This window comes from Acinonyx jubatus, chromosome B4 (assembly GCF_027475565.1).
Source record: "Acinonyx jubatus isolate Ajub_Pintada_27869175 chromosome B4, VMU_Ajub_asm_v1.0, whole genome shotgun sequence".
NCBI lineage: Eukaryota > Metazoa > Chordata > Mammalia > Carnivora > Felidae > Acinonyx > Acinonyx jubatus.
Window position 1 is genome coordinate 81,554,249 of NC_069387.1, and position 23,633 is coordinate 81,577,881.

Sequence of the window (23,633 nt, forward strand, 5' to 3'; positions counted from 1 at the left end):
CACAAACTGTGAGATCATGACCTGAGCAGAAGTCGGTGCTTAACTGACTGAGCCACCCAGGTGCCCCGCATTTAAAACTTTTGAGAGAGTACAACACACCAGGGAGATTATTATGATTATTATAATTCCCAGTGTTTGAAGTGTACTTTGAAGCCATGGTCCCCAAGATCCAAACCAATCAAAATCAAATAAATCAAACAAAGACCCAATGGAAGGAGTCACCTTTTTGAGCCAAGTGGCTTATTCAGTGATCTTATGTAACTGAGTTTTAACCTTCCCAGAAGTGTTAATCCAGGTATAGCATGTGGTGTTGGCCACAGCAGAGACACCTTGTTCAGCTAACAGATATCAAGAGCTATCCTATTATGAAGAACAACTTTGACTAGAGAGTCTAAGGATCCTTGTTGGGCAGCTATTGTTTTAGCAAAATTCTGCAATATCTTCAAGAGTTAGGGAGAAGTTTCTGATCATATTCTCATTTATATTTACTCCTAAACAGGAAAGTATGGCCCTCCAAAAAAAGTGAGTCCTAAGACATGAATGCCTCCGGGTAGGTTTTTTCTAATTTGGTAATGACAGTCCAAGGAAACTGACCAATGAGATGTCTTGTTTCACTTGTGAAAATTTAGGGACACAGATAACCTAAGAGGCATTGCCCAGCTGTGTGCCAGCTATCTAGGCATTGTAGCCCCATGGATAATGATAACTACCACGGACAAAGGCAAACCCTGACAAGGCACAAACCAATTCCACTAAGGTGGCACTGTAAATGGACAGGTAGGAGATTTTGATGACAAATCCAGTAGTCTGAAAGGCAAAGGTTTTCACTCCTAGCCATGGCCCAGGAGATGTGGATGATAGTGTTGTCTTTCCAGGTGAGTGCCAGAGTAAAGGAAAGAAAGGGAAGAAGAAAGGGTTTTGTATTTAAAGTATGAAGTCTTGATCTGGCATCTTGGGAGGAAGCAGTCTACCTCAATGTCAGCTACTTCTCTTCCTAGTCACTTTGATTTGGAAGTCTCCAGTGCCTGGGTAGGACCAGATGTCATGTGGGACCTTATTCAGCTATGAGATACATGTCCAACGTTTAATTCCCTAAAGTTTGGCTGCCATCTGGGTAGCGAAGAGGACGTGATGTAGTCACTTCTAAGGAGGTTCAAAGGCAGTTTGAACTTTTCTCTTTTCTTTTTCTTTTACCTGTTTTTCTCTTTTCTCTTACCTGTTCCAAACCAGAAGGGTGGGAGAAAATTGGAAACATTAATTTGGAGAGTTGTAGCTAGATTTTTGAGGAGACTAGAAGAATTTAGGATCCAGTCCAATTTACAGGTATATAACAGAACCTCAAAGACAATTAACCAGATTAGAATCTGGTTACAAAGATGTAAGCATAATTTCCTCTCTCCAAAACTACCCTCATTTTTTAAATAGTAAAATTTAATTTGTTTGCATTAAACTTTGCCTGATTATTTATGTAAGTGCAGCAAGAATGAATAGTGACTATATAGGCTCTTTGTAAAATTGCTTTGCTGGAAACTTGTAAGCAAGGTGCCACGTTGATTTTGTTTAAGGGTCTTTATTGACTCTGTAAAGTTACCCTTGTTCCTTCAAACTGTCTAGTCATTTTGGAGTCTATGCCCATCTCTTTAAAATACGACATTCCAGGAGCACCTGAGTGGCTCAGTCTGTTGAGCGTCTGACTTCGGCTCAGGTCCTGATCTCGCATTCGTGGTTTTGAGCCCTATATGGGGCTCTGTGCTGACAGCTCAGAGCCTGGAGCCTGCTTTGGATTCTGCGTCTTCCTCTCTCTCTCTGCCCTTTCCCTACTTGCACTCTGTCTCTTACAAAATAAAATTTAAAAAATGTTAAAAAAATATGACATTCCAGTTAAAGCTTTGGTAATATAACCAATGTTTCTAACTATGTCCTGTTAAAAGGAGAACAGATTCTCACTGAATTTATGTAAATAGGTAGTTATTTTGTCATGAAAAGAATACTCAAGAGTTTTTGGAGGGATTGGGTAGGGAGAGAAAGTAAATGTTTAATCTTTGTTCACAAAGTTATATATTACCAAATTGTTGATAGTTTAAATATGAAATATGAAAACGCAGAATTTAAAACAAATTTTTAAATGTTTATTTATTTATTTTGAGAGAGAGAGAGAGAGAGGAGGACGAGCAGGGGAGGGGCAGAGAGAGAGAGAGAGAATCCCAAGCTAGCTCCATGTTGCCAGTGCAGAGTCTGATGGAGGGCTCAAAGTCACAACTTGAGGTCATGACCTGAGCTGAAATCAAGAGTTGGACGCTCAACTGACTAAGCCACCCAGGTGCCCCTTAAAAAAAATTTTTTTTTAATGTTTATTTATTTTTGGGAGAGAGAGAGAGTGGGGGGGGGGGGAGGGCACGCAGAGAGAGAAGGAGACACAGAATCCAAAGCAGGCTCCAGGCCCTGAGCTGTCAGCACAGAGCCCGATGCAGGGCTCAAACCCATGAATCATGAGATCATGACTTGAGCTGAAGTCGGATGCTTAACTGACAGACCCATCCAGGTGACCAGGCGCCCCTTAAAAACCAAAATTTTAGTGAACCAGTGATGTTTTTTTTATTGTATTTTCATTTCATTTCATTTCATTTCACTTTATTTCATTTTACTTTATTTTATTTTATTTAATCTATTTTTGAGAGAGAGAGAAAATAAGAGCAGGAAAGGGGCAGAGAGAGAGGGAGACACAGAATCTAAAACAGGCTTCAGGTTCTGAGCTGTCAGCACAGAGCCAGATGCAGGGCTTGAACTGGTGAACTATAAGATCATGACCTGAGCCAAAGTAGGATGCTCATCTGACTGGCCACCCAGGTGCCCCCGTTTTAAACAAGAGTCATAAAAATTATAATCCTCTTTCTCAGTTCATTTAGTCCTGTGTTATTAATTACTATTCTGTTTGAATACAGTTTTTCCGCTAGTTTTGGAAATTCTTACCCAGTTCAGTTGTATGATCTAAAAGTTATCAGAAATCTATATTCTGGAGTACTTGTTAGATTCCTTTTCATGAACTTCTCTGAAGGTAAAACACATTTGCAGGAAGCGTTTGTAAAAACAACTGAGTAAAACAGTAACTGTGTGTAAATGTCTTAAAAAGGTCATGGTTAAAGGTCTGATTAGAGTTCATTACAATGTGACTGACAATGAAATTTGGTTATTTCTGTTACACAACACTTCAAGATAATAACTAGAATTACAAGTGATAGCATATTCTAGGACATATCAAATTTCTAGGTTTCATACAATTTGTAGAACACTTATTTACATAACATGTATCTACATAAATATAATCAAGGAAGGTTTAGCATCACTTATTTTACAACACTTCCCGTGAAGTCTAACATACCAAATAAACCTAATTGGTTTCATATTTCTCTTTTATGAGGAGAACAAATCTTTTAAAATGTTCTAGGGACCTTTAGGAAAACTTAAATGTTTGCGGTCAAAAGACTTCTTTAGAATTTGATTTTGGAAAGTTTGTCAAAAGATATCAGAGAGACTTTAAAACGCTTGGTCAAATAGGATCATAGGTCATTGTGAAACAATACTCAGTTATCCATTTAACCAAAGTGACATTAGGACTTTGTGGACAAATGCAGAAAGTTAAATAGTTGTAAAAAGCCTTGACTCTTTTAACATTAAAAAAACTCAGTTTTTTTTCTTCTGAGTAATGAAAGATCTGATAAAGATAAAACATAGAACCTTTGTTTCTCTAGGCAAATTACATTAAAGGTAAAGATAAACCTTTTTTACAGTGTTTTATTAAGGACAGACCAATAATCTAAGAAAACCATCCTTTTAACAGAGGAAAACCAAAATCCTAATTTTGCACCAGTATACTCTTGACATTAAAACTCAGTCTTAAACAAATTCTTTTAATCTTAGCTAGCTTGACCACACGTTAAAACTTCCTTGTCAATGATTCCTTTTCCACAAACCTTTTACAACTTCTGTTATAGCAAATACTCGATGCCCAGGAAGAGACAAGCGACATGCACTTGGGGAATCAGGAAAGACTTTATTTCACACAGGTGCCAGCCTAGCAGAGTCGCCTCCAAAGGCTGAGCCCTGAGCCTTGGCGTCAGCCTGTTTGTGGGTGGGATTGCAGGGGCTCAAGAGGAAAAAAAAAAAAAAAAGAAAAAAAGGGAGGGGCCACTTACAAGTTGTGCTGTGAGGGCAGTTGGTGGATGCCGGAAGAAAGCAAGATTACAGAAGCCAAAAACAAGTAAGGGGCGTATCAGGCCTTGGACATCTGGCTGGCCCCTTTTATCTTGCTTTTACCAGTTTTCCTTCTCACTTCCTTTTTTACACAATTAAAAAAAAAAAAGATCTACGACGTTTTCTTTTCTTTTACATTCAGATTTTGTCCTAAGTTTTCTGCCCTTAAATAACCAGCATCCCATCTAGCAAGCAGAGGGGAGCTTCACTGAGCTTCAGTAAAGGAAAGGTTTTACAAGGCAGAGAGAGGGCATTGCGTGAAGAGAAATGTATTATAAAAAGGAAAGTATTGTCTAGGCAAGGTTGCCCTTCTGAGGAGGAATGCGTCTATCAGAGGATTACTTCCAAGAAATCCAGTTTGGCTGGTTAAAGATTACATTCCGGCAGGAGTGGGGGGAGTTGAAACTGCAGGTGATGTATTAAGTCTTGGTTTACTGATTTGGGGCATTAATGTAAGTGACTCCATTTTGGGCTTGTGATTTTCTATTTAACAACTGCAAACTGGCCTTTGTGAGTTGGATTATAGATGCAGGGCCTAAAATCATCTGGTGAAGGGATTATACTTTCTCTGGTGGGCCCCTGGGGAATGCTGAAGGGGAATGACATGGCTAAGACTGGGCCTGAGAAAAGTTAACCCAGCAGTGGTGTGTAGAATGAACTGGAAAGTAGGAGACAAATTAAGAGGAGGCTTTAGGGGTGCCTGGGTGGCTCAGTCGGTTAAGCGTCCGACTTCAGCGCAGGTCATGATCTCACAGTTCGTGGATTCGAGCCCCGCGTCAGGCTCTGTGCTGACAGCTTGGAGCCTGGAGCCTGCTTTGGATTGTGTGCCTCCCTCTCTCTCTGCCCCTCCCCCACTCATGCTCTGTCTCTCTCAAAAATAAATAAAGATTAAAAAAAAATTTAAGAGGAGGCTTTAGGCCAGATGAGAAGAGTGAAAGTAAAATCCCAGGTAGAGTGTAAGAAAGGGCAGAGGAGTGAGTATTAAAGAATCTGTAAGATTTGGTTTCCTTTCCAACCAAGGTCCAGCAGAATAGCTCCCACAAAGAAGGGTGGTGAGAAGGAGGGTTGTTCTGTCATCAAGGAGGCAGTGACCAGAGAACACACCATTCACATTCACAAGTGCATCCACGGAATGGATTGCACGAAGTGTGCCCCTCAGGCACTCAAAGAGATCTGGAAATTTGCCATGAGGAGATAGGAGCTCCAGATGTGCATGTTGACAACCAGGCTTAACAAAGCTCTCTGGGCTAAAGGACTAAGGAATGTGGGCTAAAGGAATAAGGAATTGTTGCATCCACACGACTCCTGAAACAGAATGCTTCGGGCACCAGTGACAGTCACAACAAAGTTTATTGCAATGAGAGGCAAGGCCAACCCGATCGGGACCGACACTCTTGACCAGAGTGCGGCCTCGAACAGCCAGGGTACAGAGTTTTTAGAGCCGACCACATCATCTTATCGTCACCTGGGAACAGAACAAAGAAATAGTCCCCAGATGGGGGTGGAAACAGTTCAGACCTTCTGCGGTTAAGCCGCAGCCAGTTGACCTCCTTGACCCTGCCTCTGGCCCACCTTCTCAAAGTTCTCAACATGCCCTTGCCCTGATCCAATCAAACACCAATCCAGTTGATTTCCCTTGAACTTTTGTTCCCTTGATTGATAGGACAAGGCTGTTATCTCTTAACCTACAGTGTCAAAACAAAGCTGTTATTTCCCAAGGCTACAGGTTAGCCCTACACCACAATTTAACCCTTACAGAATGTTCCATACCATATCTATGCGTGGTTGTCCAGAAAACATAATGAGGATGAAGATTCACCAAACAAGCTCTATATGTTGGTTACCTGTGTACCTGTCACCACTTTCAAAAATCTATAGTTAATGTGTATGAGAACTAGTCACTGATGGTCAAATAAAGGTATAAAATTGCCAAAAAAAAGAGAAATCTGTAGGGTTTGGAAAGTGACTGAGTGTGAAACGTGAGGAAGATGGAGGAGCCGAAGACTGGGTAAGGCTTTGCAGCCAGGTGCTAGGCAGAATGGTCAGGTTGAGTAGTGCTGTCTTGGCTTACACTTGCTTCTATGTGTGTTTGTGGAATTAGATACTTTCTAAATATCTACAGAGTGGGGCATCTGGGTGGCTCAGTTGGTTAAGCATCTGACTTCCGCTCAGGTCATGATCTCGAGGTTCATGAGTTCCAGCCCCACGTTGGGCTCTGTGCTGACCGCTCAGAGCATGGAGCCTGCTTCATTCAGATTCTGTGTCTCCCTCTCTCTCTCAGCCCCTCCCCCACTCTCTCTTTCTCAAAGATAAATAGAAAAAACATTTTAAAATTAAAAAAAGTATCTACGGAGAAGGAAAAGGCCTGCAGGGACATGTACTGTGTATTGTATTATAATTACTACTTTCAAGAAAAAGACAAATTATGCAGGGAATACAACAGTGACATATAATCGTAGTCAATCAGTTGGGTGCAGTGGCATTGCTTTTTGGTTTTGTTAAAAACAAATAAGGTCTTCCAGAAGTGGATAATTGTTTATTCAGTTCAGTTACATCCTGGACTGAAGCCTTGGTGTAGGTGCTGTGTCCGTTATAAAGATGAATCATTCACAGAACCGCGCCAGGCATACCAGTCCAGGTGGAGAGCTGAGTTACATGGGAGAGGTATGAATAGATTGTTATGGGAGAGCAGATCTATCTGCTGGTTGACGATCTATCTGCTGGTTGAGAAAGCTTTGTATGGAGGAAGTGTGAACTGCTGAATCTTGCAGGACAAGATACTATTTGACATGCAGAGGTGAGCAACAAGGGCATTTATGGAAAAGGAGTGGGAAGAGCAGAGCACAAAAAAATGGAGAACAACAAGCTTTTTGGTTTGGATGGAACATAGGCAGTGTGAGTGGGCCTTGTACACCCAAAAAAGGTTTTACGTAGATTTAGATGATTTTTAGTAGGTTCAGTGCTTTTCAGGCAGTAAGATCAGCAGAGCTGTGCTTTGGGAAACTTAACCAGAGAGCACTGTGCGGATGAGAGGGGAAGGGACTGACGCAGTGGGGGTAGTGAGAAGGCTTCTATGATAGGCCAAGCAAGAGGCACTGAGTGTTGAAGGCTTGAACAATGGATGTGGCCATAGGAATGAAGAGGAGGGGACAGATGCTCCTTGACAGCCTCATCTCCTCAAGGGATGCATTTGGCAAGGAAGAGGAACTGTCAGAGCCTTGAGACTAAAATGTAATACAGATAGAAATTGAGAATTCTAGAGGAGAAGCATTTTTAGGAGAGAAGATGATGAGTTCTGCCTTGGATATATTGAGTATCTGGCTAAACGTCTGGCTGGAGGGTATTTAAGGAAATTAGAAATGCAGGACAGAGCCTCAGAAAATGGTCAGGTCAGGCTTATAGATCTGGATAGCTGTGTGGAGGGGAGAGTTGAAGCCTTAAGAGGGAATGAGATTGCCAAGGAGGGAGTGAGGAGCAGGCAGGGAAGGATTCTGGGACAGAACATTGGGGAATCTTTGCATTTAGGGTGTAAGGAAGGAGAGGAGGAGCCGAGGGGGAGGAAGGAAAGGGATGCCGTGATGGAAGCAGGAGAACCAGGCAAGCGGAGTATCTTGGAAGTTGAGGATGGAACGTGTTCCCAGAATTGGGTAGTCAAGATGGAGCAGGTGATGGCTTCTGACTGTGAGAGGAGGGAGCTTAGGTGTGAAAAGTAGGCCAGAGCCAGTCCATGGAAAGTGTTCAGGGGAGAGATAGTAGGGTGTAGTGATTTGATCCTGTCTCTACTACTCATTGTCTGTTTGGCTTCGGACAATTGACTTAATTTTTGCCTAAATCCGTGCCTCAGTTTCCACATCTGAAAAATGGGCACAATGATTGTACAGACCTCATGAGGTTTTTATGTGAGGATCTGTATGTGTGTGTGTTGCTTTGAACAGTGCCTGGCACAAGTTAAGTTCTAAATGACTGTTCACTATTATTACTATGTGCCAAGCTGAGGAGTTTTGACTTTCCCTGTGGGTGATGGGAGTCATGGACAGGCCCCAACAAACGCATGGCATGATCTGAAAGCAATCACTTCCTTTACCCAAGACCCAGTTGGAATCTGAGAATCAGATAAAATCACTAGAAAAAAGAAAGTGCTAACTATTGCAGTGATATCTGAGAAAGAAGAAAGATAAAAGGCCTTGGGAATTGGCTGCTAGGTCCTTGGTGAGCTCTGAGTTTCCAGGGAGTGATGGGAATGGATGATGGAGTACAAGGGTTTGGGGAATGCATGAGCCATGAGACAATAGAGACCCCATACTTATGCTCTTTGAATATTTTGACCATATGGGGTAAGAGGATGGTTATTTAGGAGGTGGGAGGGTAGCATGGAGGAGGAAAGACCAAAGAAGCAGCCCAGAAGACAGACAGTATAGAGACATTTAGAACAGAGATGTCCGCAGTGGACGTTGCATACCCTGAAACGTGAGGCAAAATGTGGGTATGAATTAGATTGTGCAGGCCATTGGTTTGGAAGTGAGGAGGATGAAGGTGAGCTGATCTGGATTTTGGCAAGGAGGCAAGATGTGAGCTCATCTGTGGAAGGAGAGCCCGACGATCATGAGGTTGGGAAATTGAGAAGGTTGGGAAAGACTTGGAACAGGTGTTATTGGGAAAACATAGGACAGGGGTCAGATAGAGGCAGATAGAGGATTTATCTTGTATAAATGAAAGTCCAACCAAGATGGGGTATCATTGATTTGTTGTAGAAATAACCAGTTTGTTTTCTGGCCTTTCTCTAGTTCTGCTTGGCACTAGGGAATGTGGATGGTAAAGGCTTTGGGGGTGCCAGGAAAACACCCCTCAAGTGGCTGGCCGTGCGACCTAGATTGTGTAAGGTGGTAAATGAAGCCATAAGAGGACTGTAATAATAGACTGAAGAAAGAGAGGGCACAGTGGGAGGAAAGAGACAGGGAGGAGTGAGGGAAGGAGGGGAAAAGCCCTAAAGATGAGGGGGCTGTAGTCAGAGCTGTTTCAACTTTCAGGATCTTCGTGGGGGAGCATCTTCAAACAATGAAGATGAAGTTGGTGGGGGGTGGGGGAGGTGGTCAGGCCTGAAGTAAATAGTAGATATTAATTTATGCATTGTGATTATAAAGGTATTTCTGAGTTCAACTTCAAAACTTCAAAAGAAAATTAACCAGGCAGCAGCATGTGGATGAGAAGGAAAGAGACTGACAACATTGTCAGAAAGCTAAGTTCTTATTACCGTAACAGGAAGTCACTTGAAAACGTCTAGCATTGATAAGAAAGAGCAGTAAAAACATATACATCTCCTGGGTCAAAGGCGGAAACATAAATGATCGCACAGCTTTTGTAGATGAATGGTTGTAGAAACAAGCAGGCTACTTTGGGTTCCATATTTGAAGTAGTCAAGGCATCTTTAGATATTTTAGATATTTGATTGGTGTTCTGGTTTGGCCCATGTTTGGAGATTCTGTCTGGTCTGGCCAATCTCTTCTCCCAGTGCAGTCTTCTTGCTGCTAAGTATGCCATGGTTGAATAGTAATACCCAGGGAGGCTGTGCAGCCTAAACTTCCCTCTAATTGGGGAAATGGGTTTTCATCTTTGATTAGCATCAGAAAATTACTCTTTTAGTCAACTAACAGGCAGGAGGAAGCCCTGTTACTACAGTGCACCAGAGAATGCCGGTTGGGCAGAACAGAAGCAGTTGACTACAGAACATAAGGCTCTCCGATTGGAGAAAGACTGAAAGCTTGGGGTGGGAGAGAGAATGGGGAGGTGGCAGGAGAGGGGGAAAAGACGTGGGAAGAGGGAGGGAGCATTAAATATCTCTGTCAACTATCTTCTCTCCCTCACTAGCTCCTTCAGGTTTACTCCCTTACACCCTTGGTGGTTCTGGACCCAATTACAAATGTGTTGGGGGGGGAGTGGGGGAAGGTTTCTCCCTGCCCACAAGCAATTCTCTGTGACACCAGCTGGATGTCCTCCAATTCAACTCCGTTCTGACACTCTCTACCAGGAGATAGTATCAGATTCCACAGATTCCACAGGTTAAAAGTTCAGTCCTGGGGACACCTGTGTGGCTCAGCCGGTTAAGTGGTTAAGCGTCTAACTTCGGCTCAGGTCATGATTTCATGGTTCGTGGGTTGGACAGCCCTGCACTGTGGGCTCTCTGTTGTCAGTGCACAGCCCACTTCAGATCCTCTGTCCCTTTCTCTCTGCCCCTCCCTTGCTCTCTCTCTCTCTCAAAAAAAAAAAATAAGCATTAAAAAAAAAAAAAGAATAGAAAACTAATCTTTAAAAAAAATTTTTTTTTAACGTTTATTCATTTTTGAGAGATAGAGAAAAAGCATGAGCAGGGATGGGGCAGAGAGAGGGAGACACAGCATCTGTAGCAGGCTCCAGGCTCTGAGCTGTCAGCACAGAGCCCGACGTGGGGCTCGAACTCACAAACTGTGAGATCATGACCTGAGCCAAAGTCGGATGCTCAACCGACTGAGCCACCCAGGTGCCCCAAAAACTAATCTTAAAAAAAAAAAAAAAAAAAAAATTCAGTCCTGCAAGACTGCTACCCAACCCCCACTTCAGGTGCCAGTTGCCAGCCCAGATTATCACCAGTGCTTCCAACTGACTGGCTACACATTCGAAGTTCCAATGGCCCCCTTTCTGGGTTGTATTAATTTGCTAGAGCACCTCATAGAACTCACAGAAACACTTAACTGTAAGAACAAACTGCTGGTTACCAGAGGGGAGATGGGTGGGGGGGGGGATGAGTGAAGTAGGTGAAGGGCATTAAGAGCACACTGGGGTGCCTCAGTGGCTCAGTCAGTGGTCATGATCTTGAAGTCCGTGAATGAAAGCCCTGCCACTGGGTTCTACACTGACAGCTCAGAGCCTGGAGCCTGCTTCGGGTTCTGTGTCTCCCTCTCTCTCTGCCCCTCCCCCACTCTCACTCTGTCTCCTTCAGAAATAAACAAACATTAAAAAAATTTTTAAAAATCACACTTAATAGTGATGAGCACTGAGCAACGTAGAGAATTGTCAAATCACTATATTGTACACCTGAAATGAATATAATGTTGTATGTTTACTCTACTGGAAAAAAAAAAAACAACTCACAACAATATCTTACGTACTAGGTTACTGGTTTATTATAAAAGGATATTACTGGGGCGCCTGGGTGGCTCAGTCGGTTAAGCGGCCGACTTCAGCTCAGGTCATGATCTCGTGGTCCGTGAGTTCGAGCCCCACGTCGGGCTCTGTGCTGACAGCTCGGAGCCTGGAGCCTGTTTCAGATTCTGTGTCTCCCTCTCTCTGACCCTCCCCCGTTCATGCTCTGTCTCTCTCTGTCTCAAAAATAAATAAACGTTAAAAAAAAATTAAAAAAAAAAAGGATATTACTCGGGAACAGCTAGACGGAAGAGATGCATAGGGCAAGTAATGGGGAAAGGATGCAGTTTTCATGCCCTCTCCCAGCATGTGGCTCTCCCCTAACGTCCATGAGAAGTTCTCTGAACCTTATTCTATTTTTTAATAGAAGCTTCATTACATAGGCATGACTGATTTAAATCATCGACCATTGGTGGTTGAACTCAATCTCCAGCCCCTCTCCCCTTCCCAGAGGGGGAGGTGTGGGTGGAACTCGGTCTAACCCTCCACATTGTTGGTTCCCTCATCCTTAGGTGTGATCCCAAAGTAACCTCATTAACATAACAAGACATCACTTAGGAAATTCCAAGTGTTTTAGGAACACTGTGCCAGAAATGGACAAAGGCTGTATATATATATATATATTTCTTTTTTAAAAATTTTTTTTACAATTATAGAATCTTATTTATTTATTTATTTATTTATTTAATTCTTTTTAACTTAATTTTATTTTTTTTTAATTTACATCCAAATTAGTTAGCATATAGTGCAACAATGATTTCAGGAGTAGATTCCTTAATGCCCCTTGCCCATTTAGCCCATCCCCCCTCCCACAAACCTTCCAGTAACCCTCTGTTTGTTCTCCATATTTATGAGTCTCTTCTGTTTTGTCCCCCTCCCTGTTTTTATATTATTTTTGTTTCCCTTCCCTTATGTTCATCTGTTTTGTCTCTTAAAGTCCTCATATGAGTGAAGTCATATGATTTTTGTCTTTCTCTGACTGGCTAATTTCACTTAGCATAATACCCTTCAGTTCCATCCACTTAATTGCAAATGGCAAGATTTCATTCTTTTTGATTGCCGAGTAATACTCCATTGTATGTATATACCACATCTTCCTTATCCATTCATCCATCAATGGACATTTGGGCTCTTTCCGTACTTTGGCTATTGTTGATAGTGCTACTATAAACATTGGGGTGCATGTGCCCTTTCAAAACAGGACAGCTGTATCTCGCGGATAAATGCCTAGTAGTGCAATTGCTGGGTCTAGGGTAGTTCTATTTTTAGCTTTTTGAGGAACCTGCATACTGTTTTCCAGAGTGGCTGCACCAGCTTGCATTCCCATTTAAAAAAAAATTTTTTTTTTTGGTATGGGCATTTAAAAAAAATTTTTTTTAAATATGAAATTTATTGTCAAATTGGTTTCCATATAACATCCAGTTCTCATTCCAACAGGTGCTCTCCTCAATACCTATCCCATTTAAAAAAATTTTTAATGCTTATTTATTTTTTTAATGTTTATTTATTTATTTTTGAGAGAGAGAAACAGAGCACGAGCAGGGGAGGAGCAGAGAGCGAGGGAGACACAGAATCTGAAACAGGCTCCAGGCTGTCAGCACAGATCCCGACGACGGGCTCAAACCCACAAACTGTGAGATCATGACCTGAGCCAAAGGCAGAGGCTCAACCGACTGAGCCACCCAGGCGCCCCTTTAATGCTTACTTATTTTGAGAGAGAGACAGAAAGAGCACAAGGCGGGGAGGGGCAGAAAGCAAGGGAGACACAGAGTTGGAAGCAGGCTCCAGGCTCTGACCTGTCAGCGCAGAGCCCAACACGGGCTCAAACTCATGAACGGCGAGATTACGACCTGAGCTGAAGTCGGATGCTTAGCACCCATATATATATTTCTTATTATAAATCACAGTATCACAACCCTTCAATCCCCTGGTAGCTACTGCCTTCTTTCCTCAGACTCTTTTGAAAAGAATCTCTCTTTGGCTCCGCTTCCTGCCTTCCAGTCCATCCATCAGCCCACTGCAGTCTGACTTCTTTACTGTTAACTCCCTAAGAGCCTTATTTAGATCACCGGTAACCTGCTATATTCAGTGGACCTCCACGTGGCAGAGTTGATCTGCATTAAGCCCCTATTCCCTTGGCTTCCTTTGGCTTTCTTTCTCCTACTTCTCTGACTCATTATTCTGGTTATTTTCTTCTCCTTTGTTTCCCCCGCCCCGCATATTTTCATTTAATTTATTTATCTAACAGCATTTATCTAACAACATAGCACTAGTTATGTACCATTCACTGTGCCGGATGCGGATGAACACACAGACCGGGCTCTCAAAGGCTTTATAGTTTACAACTGGGGAGAAGCAGTGTAACAAGTTAGCGGACATTAGGATACACACTCGAGTGCAGGCTGCCGTGGGATGCCAGGGAGGGCGTGGTCTAATTTGTTAGGCCAGTGGTCAGGTTAAGAGGGATCAGGAAAGTCTTCTGACTGGACCACTCTTCCCCCACTTGCCCAGAGCTATACCTAATCTCTCAGTGCTCATCTATAAAATAATGTGGCAGTCATGGAGGTGTGTTCCTCAAATGTCTTTTCAAGAGAATCTGCTTTGAGGAGTGCCGTTGCTCACAGCCTCCAGCTGTTGCCTTTAGATCTGATATGGTGTGTATACTGAGGCACACTTCTGGGCACTGCCAACCAGTTGACTGAGTATGGTGGCAGTACTAGAGCCCAGCCAGTACTGGCCAGTGTGGGATTCTCCTGGTCAGTATTTACTCAAAGATCCCCAATTGGCTTGGCTGCTGTCCTGCAGTTTAAGGAGCTTACTCTCAACTCCTCCTTCCTTCTCTCTCTTCTTTTGGAGGCATCAGACCTGCATTATCACCTACTCCTATGCTTTCCCCTTTATCCTCTAATGGTATTTTCCCCAGGGAATCACTTGCATGTCTAATTCTGTTTTGGCATTTGAACCTAACACAGGGATATGACAGGGCCTGCCTTACAGTGCTGTTGGGAGAACAGAGTTAATGTATGTGAAATGCCTAGAACAGGACCTGTTACACAGCAAGTGTTATGCTATTATTGTTGTTAGCTATTATTATTGTATTATCCTTTAGATCTCAACTTCTATTTTACTCTCTCTAGAAACCTTCTCAGATCTCCCCAGAGTGCTCCAACAGCATCCTGTCCTTACTTCTATTCCGTTGCTTTGTTTTCTTGTTGGCCTTCACACTTGGACAGTGAATTCAATGAATAATAGAACCTTGTTGTGTCTATTGTTGTGTATCAGTGCCTAACATTGTGTCTGACTCATAGGAAATGTTAACTTGATGTCTGCTGAATGAAAATGTTAATTCAGCTGAGTACTAACAGATGAGTGTTATTTGCCAAGTGGATGATGTCTGGGAAAGAAGCAATTGTTGAGAGAATTGTGTACTGTGGTGTGACAGGCCTGTACTGTGTGGGGTACTGAAAGCTGCTTGTTATGAGTAAAGAGTAAGGTATAAGAGAGATGTGGTAAAAAAGAAGGCTAAGGAGTAGGTCAAGGGCCAGAGCACCGGGAAGGCCTGAATGCCAAGCCAAGGAGTCTGAATTACGTCGACCCAACCTTATGCAGGCATTGGGGTGCAGGCCTTATGATGTCCTAATGGACTCACCCATCTTTGATGGTGTTTTATGTCTTTATGAAACATGTGTTAGTTCACCCAACACTAAATTGTTCCAAAATGGTGGCTGTTTCTCTAGAACTACATGAAGAAATGTAGGCATAATCATTTCAACAATGCATCTGATTGGTCTTTATTTACAAGCTGCTTTGGCTGCACAGTTGGGTCTCTTAACTGATCTCTTTAACTTCATCACAGTCCATTTAAATATACCTTCCACTCCCATTGTGAGACAGATCTCTATAAAACTAAATCTGCTAATCTTACTCCTCTATTTAATACCTTCCAATAATAGCACACTCTGGATACCTATAAGACAACGTCCAGATTCCTTAGTGTGACCCACAAGGAACCCCATAGTCTGAGCCTTCACTATCTCTGTATGTTCTGTACTGCATGGTGCTGAACTGCTATAGGTATTAGGAAGTTATGCTGCTCACCACTTCATTTATGTACACACTGTTGCTGCCTAGAATGTTCTTTCATCTGGGTCTACTTTTTGAATGCTTAGCTATCTTATAGGCAGTAGTTACAACATCACTGCATCTCTGGAGCCATTTCTAACTTTGTGGGCAGTGGTTTGCAGCCTCATTAGACTATGTGTATATTGGTATGGCACCCCCTGCAATGCATTGCACTTGTTTGGTTCCCTCCAGTTCCCTCTCTAGACTGTGGTTCCTTGAGTGTTACTGAAGATGAGTCCCTAGCACCTGGGGCAATGCCTAGCACAAAGCATATACTCAATAGATAACTGGTTAAAGGAAAAAGGACAGAATAAAATAAAAGCTCTTCTCTTTCTTTTGAAGGGGAAGGAGATCCCCTCACCATGTGGCTGTACCTGGCGGCCCTCGTGGGCCTGTACTACCTCCTGCGCTGGTATAGAGAGAGGCAGGTGGTGAGTGACCTCCGAGACAAGTACGTCTTCATCACGGGCTGTGACTCGGGCTTCGGGAACCTGCTGGCCAGGCAGCTGGACCTGCGAGGCTTGAGGGTGCTGGCCGCGTGTCTGACGGAGAAGGGGGCAGAGCAGCTGAGAGACCAGACATCAGACAGGCTAGAGACGGTGATCCTGGATGTCACCAAGACAGAGAGCATCTCTGCGGCCACCGAGTGGGTGAAGGAGCGTGTGGGAGACAGAGGTATAGAGAAGTATTTTCTTCTTTCATTTACTTAGGCATCAAGATGTTAAAAGTTTTCTCTCTCTGTATAAGATCTCAAAAGCAGGGTTTAAAAGGCTGACTTTTCCATTTGAAGGACAGTTGTGATCTTATGTGGTGTTTCATTTCCTTAACAACGTTTACCTTGAAAAATGAGCCCAGTAGATTTGAAGCTGTTATCTCACCTTGCCAATGGAATATTTAAAACCACAATTCTTTGTGTTTGAAGAATTTTCAAGGTATTCTTAAGAAATTGAGTCTTCTCCCCTTGGCTACCATTTAAAATATAATCATTCCTTCAGTCAGCCTTACATGTGAAAATTGACTTGGAAATTGATTTCAATATATTATTTCCTGTTTGAGGGTATACTCCAGGCAGAGCTAGGAATTATACATAGTTACAGCCTCTGCGCTTTGCACAGCACTTTATTTCTGTTGTATGGTTATTGGTATTGTTTCACACTTTGCTAGAGTGTGAGCTCCTTGAGGGCCCCTCTTACCCATTATTGTATTTCCAGTTTCTGACATATTCCCAGGTACCTGTTAAGGACTCAACAAATGTTGAATAGATCTCATTTACTCATAGTTTTATTTGTTACTTTGGTGCCCTTGATATTAAAATCATCACTTGTTCCTTACACCTGAATTTCAAACTACTTGCTGGACTGCTCATCTGGAATTTCTGCTGGTGCCTCAAACTCACCAAACCTAAAGGAAGACTCTTTACCTTATCTTTTCCTCACCAAATCTGGTTGTTGTTGTTGTTGTTGTTGTTTTGTTTTGTTTGTTTCAGTCTTTCTCTCTGTGCACTATGTCACTATTCCTGCAGTTACACACACTTGTTCCCTCAGAGCCTTTTTCCTTCCTTATACTTTCAACATTTTAATATCCCCATGTTCTAAATGAATCTCTTGTAAATAGCATATAGCTACATGTAAAAAAATAATGCAGTTTTTTTTTTTTTTTTGTTTTTTTTTTTTTTTTTTTTACCTAGGACATTTCACTCATCTACACTTACTTAATTGTTCATATGTTTGGATTTATTTCTATGACATTCTTTTTATGCTTTTTATATGTCCCATTTTTTTCTTGCTTCTTTTCCCACTTTTGAATTGATTGAATTTTTATTCCACCTTTTCCATTACTAAGTTGAAAGTAATATATTCTGTCTCTTAAATTTTTTTTAATGTTTATTCATTTTTGAAAGAGAGAGCACAAGCAGGGGTGGGGTGGAGAGAGAGGGGGACACAGAATCCAAAGCAGGCTCCAGACTCCGAACTGTCAGCACAGAGCCGACTTGGGGCTCGAACCCATGAACCGCGAGATCATGACCTGAGCCGAAGTCAGACGCTTAACTGACTGAGCCACCCAGGTGCCCCAAAAGTAATATATTCTGTTTCGTTAGTGGTTTCTCTAGGAATTTTAACTGCATATTTAATCATTCAAGTGTAAAATTAACATCTTTGCCTTCTTCTGATGAATCCAAGGCTCTCAGAACACTTGAACTCCATCCCCTGCCCCGCTCCCCCACATGATGGCATTGCTGTTATATGTTTTATTTCTTTTTTTTTTTTTTTTTGGCCCTACAATATATAATGTTTGTTTAGATTTATTTCCTGTTTACCATTTTGTTTGCTCATCATTCTTTTTAGAATCTTCCATATAAAATTACTTTCCTCTAGGGGCCCCTGGCTGGCTCAGTCAGTGGAGTGAGTGACTCTTGATCTGGGGGTTTTGAGTTCAAGCCCCACACTGGATAGAGATATTACTTAAAAATATAATCTTAAAAAAAATAAAATAAAACTACTTCCCTCCAGACTGAATATATTCTTTAGAATTTAGAAAGTGTTGTGGATAAAATCTGTTTTTTTTTTTAAGTTTATTTATTTTTTTTGAGAGAGAGAGAGAGAGAGAAAGCATGAGTTGGGAGGGGCAGAGAGAGAGGGAGACAGAATCCCAAGCAGGCTCTACGCTGTCAGCACACGTGGGGCTCATTCTTACGAATTGTGAGATTATGATCTGAGCCAAAGTTGGATGCTTAACCCACTGAGCTAGCCAGGTGTCCCTGTTTTTATTTTCTTCCTTTTTTTACATTTCTATTTTATTTATTTATTTATTTATTTATTTATTTATTTATTTATTTTAGGTAATCTCTATACCCAAGGCAGGACTTGAACTCACAACTCTGAGATCAAGAGTTGCATGCTCTACAGACTGAGCCAACCATGCACCCTTCTTTTTTCACATTTCTTAAAGTGTCTTTATTTTGCCCTTATTCCGGAAAGATATTTTTGCTAGATAAGCATTTCTAAGTTTACAGTTCTTTTCTCTCAGCATATTGAAGATATCATTTCATTGTCTTCTGGCTTCTGTTGTTGCTGTTGTCAGTTGTCAGCCTAATTGTTACCTTTTGTAAATAATCTTGTCTTTTATTTCTGACTATTTAAGGATATTCTATTTCTTTGATTTTTTTTTAAACATTGGAAACATTTTATTTTAATTTTTTTTAAGTTTATTTATTTTTTTAGTAATCTCTACACCCAACCTGGGGCTCAAACTCAAGACTCTGATATCAGGAATTGCATGCTCTGGGGGCACGTGGGTGGCTCAGTCAGTTAAGCATCAACTTTGGCTCAGGTCATGATCTCACAGTTTGTGGGTTCAAGTCCCTCATCAGGCTCTGTGCCAACAGCTCAGAGCCTGGAGCCTTCTTTGAATTCTGTGTCTCCCTCTTTGTCTCCCACTTGTGCTCTCTCTCTCTCTCTCAAAAATAAATAAACATAAAAAAAAAAAAAGAGTTGCATGCTCTTCTGACAGAGCCTGTCAGGCATCCCTCTTTCTTTGATCTTACTAAAGCTTTATTTTGGCTATATAGATGTGAATTTCTTTATTTATACTGCTTGGGACTTGTTTGGCTTCTTGAATCTATGGATTAGTGTCTTTCAACAATTTTGGAAAATTCTCAGCCACTATTACTTCAGATATTGCCCTTGTTCCATTTCCCCTCTTTTTTCTTTTCTGACAGATACATGTTAGAAGTTTCTTACTTTGAGGCACCTGGGTGGCTCAGTTGAGCCTCTTGATTTCTGCTTGGGTCACGATCCCAGAGACATAGGATCCAGCCCCACATGGGGCTCCTCTCCTGGCTTGCTCTCTCTCTGGAAAAAAAAAAAAAAAGAAGTTCTTACTGTGTTCTTATGTCTCTTTTCTTTCACATTTTCCATCTCTTTTTTTTTGCTTTGTGCTGCATTCTGCATAGTTTCCTTTTTCTACATTCCAGCTTATACTTTCTGTTTTCTGCCATGTCTATCTGCTATTAAATCTGTCTACCAAATTACAGTTTGTTAAGATTTTTATTTCTGGAAGTTCTTTTTGGTTCTTTTCCAGATCTGCTTGATCAGTTTTATAATACCTTTATTAATCATTTTAATCTTTCTTTTATTTTAAAATTATATTTAATATACATATTTATTTATTTTAAAAGTTTATTTATTTATTTTGAGAGAGAGAGAGAGAGAGAGAGTACAAGCAGGGGAGGGGCAGAGAGAGGGAGAGAGAATCCCAAGCAAGCTCCACGCTGTGAGTCAGGAGCCCACCATGGGGCTCAGTCTCATAAACCATGAGATCATGACCTGAGCTGAAACCAAGAGTCACACACTTAACTGACTGAGCACCCCAGGTGCCCCTTATATTTAGCATACACATTTTATATTATATGTCTTATAATTCTGGTATCTAATGTCTTTGTGAGTCTTTTTCTGCTGTCTATTCATTTTGCTGGCTCTTGCATATAATGCTTTGTTTCTTTGTGTATTTTTGATTTGTGACGGTGAACTGCAATTTTTCTTAGTAGCTTTCTGGTGATTCCCTGTAGTCTGACATGAAGATTCCTCCAGAGAGGATCCATGTTTCCTTCTATCAGGTGTCAGGCACGCTCAGAAGCCATGACCATCTTGAATTGAATCTTGGCTTGATGTTTTGGACTACCCAGGTAGTGGGAATTTGGCTGCAAAATCTCATGAGGGGTGGCTTGTGGTTACGATTCTTCAGTGTTGATTCTTGCCCCCCTCTCCACAACACCAAAGTTCAAGACAGACAGGTTTTTTAATTTAAAGTTTATTTATTTATTTTGATAGAGAGAGAGCAAGTGGGGGAGAGGGAGAGAGAGAGAGAGAGAGAGAGAGAGAGAGAGAGAGAGAGAGAATCCCAGGCAGGCTTTGCACTTTCAGCACGGAGCTTGATGTGGGGTTTGAACTTCCAAACCATGAGATCATGACCTGAGCTAAAACCAAGAGTCGGGTGCTCAACCAACTAAGCCACCCAGGTGCCCCAAGACAGTTTTACTTTCAGTCCCTGGAAAGACTTTCTGTCTCACTCTGATACTGATAGCATAACCATTAAAAGTCCCAGTTTAACGAAGAAAGTGTTTTTTATTAGGATTCCTACCTTAGGTGGGCCCTGGACCTCATATCTTATTGTGTATGTTTTTTGAGACCATACTGAAATTCACATTTACACTGGTTGGCAAATACCCTCGAATCAAAAGTGGGCATCGATATTCTATTTACTCTTTCTGGATTCCTGCCTTTTCTTAGCTTTTGGCCTGACCCATTTTACTTTCTTGTTAACTGATGTATTTCAGAACATTAAAAAATATATTTTATTTAACATTTTTTGTTGTTGTCAGCAGGAAGATTGATCAAGGTAAATAGTTCTGTCAATTTTGTCTGAAACTGAATTCCTGCTTTGACTTCGTTTTAGGACTCTGGGGCCTGGTCAACAACGCAGGCATTTTTCACCCACTTTGCTGCACTGAGTGGCTGAAGATAGAGACCTACGTGGATGTCCTCAAAGTGAACCTCATTGGTTTGATGGAGGTGACCTTGAGCATGCTTCCCTTGGTGAGGAAAGCACAGGGGAGGATTGTTAATGTCTCCAGCATTCTGGGAAGAGTTGCTTTCTTTGGAGGAGTTTACTGTAGCTCCAAGTATGGTGTAGAAGCCTTTTCGGATGTTCTGAGGTAATGTTCTCTTTTTCTTTCTTTCTTTTCTTTTTCCTGAGATAATGTTCTTAAGTTAAAACAAAAGCAACTGTTGAGCACCTTAAATATGTCTTAGGCATTGTGATAATTGCTTTTACCTACATTATCTTATTTCATTACTCCCAAAATCTTGATTTGTAGATACTATTACTAATCTGGCTTATCTAGGAAACTGAGGCTCAGATTCAAGTCTCTTCCCTAAAGTTCACCTGCTGCAACCAGCACTTGGCAGAACTGTGTTTTGACCCTAGGTCTTTGTGTCCTGCCACCACATCATAGTTTAATTCTCGAGATTTTTCTTTAATAAAATTTCATTTCTTAAAAAAAAATTTTTTTTGTGTTTATTTATTTTTGAGAGAGAGAGAGAGACAGAGTGTGATCCAGGGAGGGGCAGAGAGAGAGGGAGACACAGAATCTGAAGCAGGCTCCAGGCTCCAAGCTGTCAACACAGAGCCCGATGTGGGGCCTGAACCCACAAACCGTGAGATCATGACCTGAGCTGAAGTTGGACGCTTAACCGACTGAGCCACCCAGGCACCTCAATAAAATTTCATTTCTGAAGAGAAGATAACTGTCTTCTTTCCCCCCCAAAGTGAAACTGTCATTGTTTCTCCACGGTGACTCTCTTTTTCTCCGGGTGCTCATCTGCTTTACTCTGTATATCTTTCCTTTATCTAAGAACTTCTTCTCTTAGAACTTCAGTTTGCCACGACCCCTAATGGCCCTGCCTCTACCTCCTGTCTCTTTTTCATGCATTGTTTCAGCCTTAGTCCCTCTCTATCAGCTGGTTCCTTTTTATATTCCCTGTACATTTTAGTTCCTAAGAGAGAGGACTCTGTTAGCTGTGTTCATTTTCTGTGTGTGCCAGGTGACCTATTACATGACATTTTCGTGCACTTATTATGTGTCAGGCACTGTTGTAAGTACTTTATATCTAATAAGTCATTTATCTTCTTTGAAATCCAATGAGGAAGGTATTATTATTATTATTATTATTAAAATTTTTTTTTGACGTTTATTCATTTTTGAGAGACAGAGAGAGACAGAGTATGAGCAGGGAAGGGGCAGAGAGAGAGGGAGACACAGAATCTGAAGCAGGCTCCAGGCTCTGAGCTGTCAGCAGAGAGCCCGACGTGGGGCTCGAACTCACAAACTATGAGATCATGACCTGAGCCGAAGTCGGACGCTCAACCAACTGAGCCACCCAGGTGCCCCAAGGAAGGTATTATTTTTATCCTTGTTGTATGTATGAGGAAGCTGAGGCACAGAGGTTAATAATTTCCCGTGGTCATAACATAGGTAGTAATAGGCAGAGCCACTCTCCAGTCCTAAGTGGGCTTTCCTCTCATCAAGTACCCTCCCTGGTCCAGTCAGCTGTGGACATGATGGTGTAATCATGTGGCACAAAATATTGCTGCACAGGGCGCCTGGGTGGCTTGGTCGGTTAAGCATCCTGCTTTTGATCTTGGCTCGGGTCATGATCTCACAGCTCATGGGATTGAGCCCCACATAGGTCTCTGCACTGACAATGCAGAGCCTGCTTGGGATTCTCTCTCTCCCTCTCTCTCTGCCCTTCCCCTGCTCTCTATCTTTCAAAATAAATTAATTAAAAAAAATATTGCTGCTCAGATTCCCCTTTGTCGGGGCTAACTTTAGAACATTTTCACACGTGGAAATGAGCATGTGTGAGAGAGAGGGAGACACAGAATCCGAAGCAGGCTCTAGGCTCTGAGCCATCAGCACAGAGCCCAATTCAGGACTCAAACTCACTAACTGTGAGATCATGACCTGAGCCGAAGTCAGACACTTAACTAACTAAGCCACCCAGGCGCCCCTATTTTTTTTTTTTAATGTTTATTTATTTTTAAAAGAAAGAGAGTGTGAGTGGGGGAGGAACAGAAAGAGAGAGAGGGAGACACAGAATCTGAAGCAGTCTCCAGGCTTTGAACTTGGGACCAGTAAGATCATGACCTAGGCCAAAGTCAGATGCTCAACTGACTGAGCCACCCAGGCACCCCAGCTGTGAATATTTTAGGCACCATGTATTAGATTTCTATGGCTGCTGTGAATTTTGTTTAGAATTCTGGTTTTTTTTTAATGTTTATTTATTTTTGAGACAGAGAGAGACAGCACAAGCATGGGAGGGGCAGAGAGAGAGGGAGACATGGAATCCGAAGCAGGCTCCAGGCTCTGAGCCATCAGCACGGAGTCTGATGTGGGGCTCGAACTCACGGACCACAAGATCATGACTCAAGCCAAAGTCAGACACTTAACCGACTGAGCCACCCAGTCACCCCAGAATTCTATTTTTTTAAGTATTCTCCACACCCCACATAGGGCTCAAACTCAC

At 42.0% G+C, this 23,633-nt stretch overlaps 2 protein-coding genes across 4 annotated transcripts in view; one reads left to right on the top strand and one right to left on the bottom strand.

The window, feature by feature from the left end:
• The window catches only part of PRIM1 (DNA primase subunit 1), a 49,132-nt gene extending 44,557 nt beyond the window's left edge, over positions 1-4,575 (bottom strand). Inside the window, exon 1 of the mRNA XM_053226382.1 lies at positions 4,194-4,575. The gene's annotated coding sequence lies outside the window, so the exon portion shown is untranslated. The remainder of the gene's footprint in view (positions 1-4,193) is intronic.
• HSD17B6 (hydroxysteroid 17-beta dehydrogenase 6) overlaps positions 1-23,633 on the top strand; it is a 47,977-nt gene that overhangs the window by 18,556 nt on the left and 5,788 nt on the right. Inside the window, exons 1-3 of one of the 3 annotated variants that reach the window (XM_015085143.3) lie at positions 6,800-6,915; positions 15,892-16,224; positions 21,004-21,262. In XM_015085143.3, coding sequence (XP_014940629.1) covers positions 15,912-16,224; positions 21,004-21,262 — 572 coding nt within the window. In that variant the 5' untranslated portion in view covers positions 6,800-6,915; positions 15,892-15,911. Of the gene's footprint in view, positions 1-6,799; positions 7,049-15,891; positions 16,225-21,003; positions 21,263-23,633 lie in introns of those variants that run through there. The other 2 variants (XM_015085142.3, XM_015085141.3) reach the window with 2 other exon arrangements.